The 6,297-nt window shown below is 45.3% G+C and overlaps 2 protein-coding genes across 2 annotated transcripts in view; one reads left to right on the top strand and one right to left on the bottom strand.

Annotated features, from left to right (window-relative positions):
• Nucleotides 1-2,023, top strand: part of LOC116400942 (zinc finger protein 501-like) — a 40,850-nt gene extending 38,827 nt beyond the window's left edge. The window contains exons 2-3 of the mRNA XM_031879057.1: nt 84-202; nt 611-2,023. Coding sequence (XP_031734917.1) covers nt 84-202; nt 611-1,844 — 1,353 coding nt within the window. The 3' untranslated portion in view covers nt 1,845-2,023. The remainder of the gene's footprint in view (nt 1-83; nt 203-610) is intronic.
• A 1,478-nt stretch (nt 2,024-3,501) lies between these two features.
• gltpd2a (glycolipid transfer protein domain containing 2a) lies at nt 3,502-5,921 on the bottom strand. Its single transcript, XM_031879056.1, has 6 exons — nt 5,868-5,921; nt 5,222-5,286; nt 4,907-5,073; nt 4,163-4,310; nt 3,896-4,092; nt 3,502-3,772 (listed from the first exon to the last, which is right to left on the bottom strand). The coding sequence occupies exons 1-6, from the start codon at nt 5,905-5,907 to the stop codon at nt 3,544-3,546; spliced, it is 846 nt and encodes a 281-aa protein (XP_031734916.1). The 5' UTR covers nt 5,908-5,921; the 3' UTR covers nt 3,502-3,543.
• Nucleotides 5,922-6,297: the final 376 nt, after the last annotated feature.

A 6,297-nucleotide genomic window follows, 5' to 3' on the forward strand; every position in this document is an offset into this window, starting at 1 on the left:
ATAGTACTTTATACTGTACTACATCTCAGAGGTACATATAGTACTTTTCAGTGTCTTTTCCTTAAAAACATGAACTGTTGCAGACTGGAGATGAGGAAGAGGAGGAGGAGGAGGAGGAGGAGCTTCACCTTTCACAGAGAAGCAATGAAGCCTCCGGTGATTCTGTGATGAAGAAAAGTGATGAAGCCGGACTCGACTCAAGGTAATTTAAAAATAATCATTCTGCGAAACAAGTACTTTTACTTTATGGTTCTTTTGAGGCTCATACTTAAATATAATATAGAACTTTGAATTACGACTGAAAGTACTTCTTCTTCCACTGGTTTGATTCAGACACACGTTTGAATTAGTATTTCTGTGTTTTTTTAAATTCTCTACTTGAGTTTGTTGTCATTTATCGTAAACAAATAAAATATTAAAGTTTCTTTCTTCAAAAAATCACATTTATTCACTAAAATGACTGTTTCTTTTAAGTTAAACACCAGAAAGCTTTTATTTATTTAGCTATTTAAACCCTCGAGACAAACAAACCAGTGTCATCCTACTCGCACTGCAGATCATAAGACATACTGACACTCAAAGTAATCTATTACTTTTTGCTCCACATCAGCCCAGTTCAACATGTAGAAGGTAACAGAGCGGAAACAAAGGAAGACGCTGCTGCTGATGTAGACGCCGCTGCTGACGAGGACGGAGGCGATTTGTTGGACGGAGACGACGACTGGGAACCCGATTCGCCGCGGACGTCGAAGAGGAAGAGGAAGCGAGGAGCCAAAGCGTCCGGCGTGGAGCGGAAGTTGATCTCGAGCAGTAAAACGCCCTGTAAAGTCTGCGGGGTTTGGTACAGGACACGAGGCAGTTTAATCAAACACGCCTGGAGCCACGTGGATGAGCCGCGGTGCATCTGCGGAGTGTGCGGCGAGCGCTACGAGTCCGCGGACGACTTGAAGGCACATCTCAAAAAATACCAAAAAACCCACGAGTGCTCGTACTGCAGGAAGTCCTTCCTCACCGTCACCGGCCTCAAGTGCCACACCACCCTCCACACGGGAAACAGGCCGTTCAAGTGCGACGTCTGCGGCAAGACCTTCGCTCACATGTCCAGCTTGAGTAACCACCGCTGGGTGCACGTGGAGGAGAAACCGTACAAGTGCGCCGTCTGCCCGAAGGCATTTGGCCTGAGGGCTCAGCTCCAGGCCCACGTCAAGGTGCACACGGGCCGAGACCGGTACCACTGCTCTGTCTGCGGGAAGTCGCTGTACGACCTGCGCTCCCTCACCCGCCACAAGGCCACGCACTCGGGGGAGCGGCGCTACGGCTGCGACGTCTGCGGGAAGCGCTTCAAACTCTCGTGCACGCTTAAGTCTCACGAGAAGACGCACGCGGCGAGGGAGCGGCCGTTCCTCTGCCACGTCTGCTGCAAGACCTTCCTCTCCAACTGCGGCCTGACGGCGCACATGCGGACGCACAGTGGCGAGCGGCCGTTCGCTTGCGGCGTCTGCGGTAAAGGCTTCGTGTCCAACGGCGAGCGCAAGGCGCACACGCGCGTGCACACGGGCGAGGCGCCGTACGGCTGCTCGGAGTGCGGCCGCTTCTTCAAGCGCAAGACCCACCTGAGCAACCACGTGAGGAGCCACCTGGGCATCAAGCTGTTCGTGTGCGCCGTGTGCGGGAAGCCGTGCTCCCGCCAGGAGCACCTGACGGTCCACATGAGGACGCACAACGGGGAGAGACCCTACCAGTGCACCGTCTGCGACAGGGCCTTCACGCAGAGCCACTGTCTGAAGACGCACATGAAGAGCCACGGGGGAGCGGGGGGGGACGCGTGCCTGAACGCACCGTGAAGGTCTGAGAGGAAGACGAGACCAGAACACAGTTTGTTTGTTTTTAAACGGAGCAAAACAAACTTTCAGAAGTATCACGATACCGATCCACATGAGCCGATACCGATCGTTTTTGTTGTATTGTTTTTGTTCATAACAGCTGATCCACAGGACCGTCCCAAAAATCATTCAAACTGCTCTGAAGTCAGTTAAACCATCAAAAACTCTAAATGTTTTACTTTGTTAAAATCATCTTTAGCTATTATTTACATAAAAACACACAATTCAAATTATCGGGCAATAACGTGAACACATCATGATGACGTTAAAATGTACTTTGATGGTTAAACTGTGAAGTTAAACTTCTCACACGGTCGCTTCTTCAAAAAACGAAATAATCATCTCAGAATTCTAACATTTTAGAACTTCGGCTTCTTTTTGTTAAATTGAAAAAGTGAATAAAATAGTTTTTGGTGTTTTTACCTGAAAGAATGTCAAACATCACTCGGCTCTACTTTTTAATAAATAAATACAAATAAATATAAAAAACTTCTCGAACAATTCATCGGTTAGTTAATCAATATAACAGTAATGAAACGTGGATATTAACAGTCGTAGTGATTGTATTTGTATTACATTGGAAGTAGTATTTAAGGAAACAAGTTTGTTAATTATTCGTTTTAATCAGCTGTTCTCTGATTCCAGCGTCTCTAATTTAAAGAAAAATAACTTTTAATCCGAATATATAAAATATAATTCATCTGTTTCGGTTTATTCGTTAAAATTAGTAAAATTGTTCGATCAGATTGTTAAACAGCTTCGTGTGTAGTTCACTTGTATCGACTTCGTGGTGCATTCACAGCCTCCAGGTCGTGTGACGCTCACAAACAGAAATTCATTCAACTGTACAGCGATTTTATTTCTTACATGTTTTACTTGACTTCCTGTTTTAATAAAAATAGAGAAACATTTAATTAGTTAAATGTTTTTATTCTCGTTCCACTGTTTTCATAAAGGCGTGTATTTAAGGTTGCATTCAGGGCAACTGGGAAATGTGATGTTTCCTCAAACTGAGTTGTTTAAACTCTGTGAAATGATTTCTAATTGATTTCTACAAATGTGCTTCCTTGATGAATGTGACATCAGAACACTTTCAAATCCCACGGGGCCCTGAACACAGCATTTGTTGCCTTGAAGTGCATGTTTTCCTCAACAGAAATTATCCAACTATTAACCACAAAAAGCTGTTTGTGACCGAAATAAACTTCATTCTGTGGAAAAACAATTTATCCCATTTATGACGTTTTGTGAGTAAAAGTGTCAGCACGCGGTACAAAGTACATTTACCACAAGTTTGAGGTACTTTTACCTGAGTGTTTTCTTTTCATGCTACTTTCTACTTTTCATTTATCTGACGGCTTTATGTACTTTTTAGATTGTTATCAAAACTATCAGAACATCTGTTGGTTCCAGATTGAATACTGTTAATGTACATATACGTTTACTGAAGTAACAATTTAAATTTTTTGATATTAATACTTACTTATCGTAGTAACGTCGACGGCCCTTTATTTTAGAATTTATTCATTTTCAAAACTGTAAGTTGTCATTTACGAACCAACGATATACAATAATAAATAGATTTTTGTTGCACTAAAATCAGGATAAATTGGGTAATTTGCACAAAAAAGGGGGTTTTCAGGGTGTCTCCGTGGTGCGTTCAGGGGAGCTCCAGCATGTCGTGTTCGGCCAGGATTCGCTGAGTTTGCGTGTGCACAAGCACGAGGGCGTTAATGATGGCGTGCAGGACGGGCGTGGCCTCCCGCTGGCTCTGCACGCAAACCAGCTGTAGGAAGTAGCGTCGGTCCGGCAGAGCGAGGAAGACGAACTCTGCAGCTTGACGGAGCACCCAGGGGTGGTGGGGGGCCAACGCCACCATGTAGGCAGCCCTGAGGGGGGGGGGAGAACGATACCATGATGTCATGACCTGTTAGCTTAGCGTCAGTGTGTTAGCATGGTGTCATGATCTGGAACCTGTTAGCTTTAGCCTCAGTCTGTTATTATGTCGCTACCTGCTCAGCTCTCCAGGTGTTCTGTACCGTCCGTCGGCGTCCGGTCCTTCAGCCAAACCCTCCAACATGAGCTTCAACCACAGCAGAGACCGATGCAGCCGCAGCAGCGTCCGGCAACCCGAGTCCGTCCGCCGCGAGAAGTCCACCACGCCATCTTTTAGCTCCGCCTCCACCATGGAGCGAACCGACCGATTCGCCTCCAAGAGGAAGAAAGAATCAGCCGATAACTTCATACAATCCCCCCCCACGTTTTTTTGCGGCACTCACCCCGATTTGTAGTCCAGAGCTGTCAGGTGGACCACGTTTCCCATGAGCCCCCAGGCTGCGTTTGAGCGACAGCTCTCTTATCAGCGCGACTTTTTCCCTCACTTTGTGAGAAAAGAAACCGGCCATCGTCCCGAGAGACTCCATGAACCTGAAAGAGAGATTTAAAGTTTGGACGATGCTACTGCTATCTAGAAACGGAGGAATTTGTAGTCAGTTTGTAGTCCGGGGATGTATTGACCAATCACGTCTGAGCAGGCTTTAAAGTGAAGTCAAAGCTTCATGTATTAAAGCTGCATTCTCTCTAGTGTCCACCAGGGGGCGACTCCTCTGGTTGTATAGAAGTCTATGAGAAAATGACTCTACTTCTCTCTTGATTTATTACCTCAGTAAACATTGTAAACATGAGTTTATGGTCTCAATCTCTAGTTTCACGTCTTCTTCAATACAGCATGATGTTCATTTAGTACATTATGGTCCATTTAGAGTCACACAGACCATAAAGCAGGGGATGCTTTAGGGCGGGGCTACTGTGATTGACAGGTTTCTACCAGAGACGTATACGGCATCTCTACGTCACTCCTCAGTCCAGATATGGTCACTTCCTGTTCACTGGTTGCAAAAAGCTAAGATGGCGACAGAGTTAGGCTAGCTGTTTCCCCCCGTTTCCAGTCTTTATGCTAAGCTAACCTAGCTTCATATTTTGCAGACATGAGGGAAGAAAATAATTAGTTTAAAATTGTGTACTTGAGGAGCTGATCCCAGCTCTGCAGGTACGGCTCCAGCAGGACGTCGTTGGCGTTCTCCAGGCTGGACTTTAAATACTGCAGCAGACGGCCGGCCTGAAACGATTGGCCGGGACACTCCGGTATGAGGGGCGCGGCTTCCGCCCCCTCCTTAGGTACCAATAGAGGCTGAAAGACACAGAAAGACACACAAGAGTTTATCGTGTTTATCTCGATATCCGTACCTAATTTATTTTCAGAATTCATGACATCTTATTGGTTTGAGATGAGTTACGTAACATGTTTAAATGTAAACACAGACGTGTGTTCGTCTCACCGTTTGGCGGTAAAACTTCAAACATGGCTGCCAAGAGCCGCCACAGTCTCTGACTCCGCCCTGAGCTGAAGGACGACAAACAGGAACCAGAATACAACTGGTGGTTATTCTCAGGAGTCAGGAGTCCTAACGTCTAAGGCCTGCTATTCATTATGAGTAACTTTGTTCATAATAATATTCATAATTTAATCCATGATCACAGCTGTCATCATCTTACTACTTTGTTTTTACATATGTGATCACATGTAATGACTCAAACACTGAATAATAACAGCAGAAGAAGTAAACCGACCCTTTAATCAAGTAAAAGTACTAATGCCACGATGTTAAAGTCCTGTGTTTAAAATCCTCCTGACGTAAAATGTACTTCAGTATTATCAGCTGAATGTACTCAAAGTACTTAAAGTAAAAGTACCGGTGAGGAAATAAATGAAACGATTAAGAAGTAAACTTAATAACTTGTTTATCAGGTCACAGTACGAGTATGAAGTAGCAGAAAACAAAAAGTACAAGTACCTCATGACTTACTACTTCTCAAGTACTTGAGTAAATGTACTCTATATAATAAAAGCTTCAGAGCAGCTGACTCAGCCAATCAGAGAGAGGCGTGGATCCAACATGGCCGACAGCGACGGAGGAAACTCACGGAGCCACAAGGAGCTGATGAAGAGGAGCAGAGCCAACATGGCCGCCAGCAGCAGGAGGCGAAGCAGCTTCATCCGTGTGAGGGGAACCGTGGTAACCACACACACACACACACACACACATATATATTAAAAAACAACATACACACACACACTCTTTCCCTTTAGCTCCTCAGTTAAAACAAGACTTCGCTGTCATCACATTCTCTCTCGTTGGGGTTAAAGGTCGTCTGTTGGTTCACTCCCACTGCTGCACACACACCTTCACACCTGACCCCCCCCCCCCGTCCTGTTTATCTCTGTTTTATCACACACACACACGCACACACCCACACACACACACACCATTCTCCGACTTCTTCAAGGTTTCAGCCCCGATAAGACCCTGTGGTTAGTTCAGGTGTCTGTAATAACAGTAGGACAGTCTGTGGT

The sequence above is a fragment of the Anarrhichthys ocellatus genome, unplaced genomic scaffold (assembly GCF_004355925.1).
Source record: "Anarrhichthys ocellatus isolate YVR2014 unplaced genomic scaffold, GSC_Weel_1.0 scaffold221, whole genome shotgun sequence".
Taxonomy (NCBI): domain Eukaryota; kingdom Metazoa; phylum Chordata; class Actinopteri; order Perciformes; family Anarhichadidae; genus Anarrhichthys; species Anarrhichthys ocellatus.

Coding starts and splice junctions, on each gene's coding strand:
- gltpd2a (XM_031879056.1), bottom strand. CDS start 5,907: ATGTTGGCTCTGCTCCTCTTCATCAGCTCCTTGTGGCTCC. Junction 4,311..4,906: donor AGCTGGGATCAGCTCCTCAA/GTACACAATTTT, acceptor TCTCTCTTTCAG/GTTCATGGAGTCTCTCGGGA. Junction 3,773..3,895: donor ACACCTGGAGAGCTGAGCAG/GTAGCGACATAA, acceptor CCCCCCCCTCAG/GGCTGCCTACATGGTGGCGT.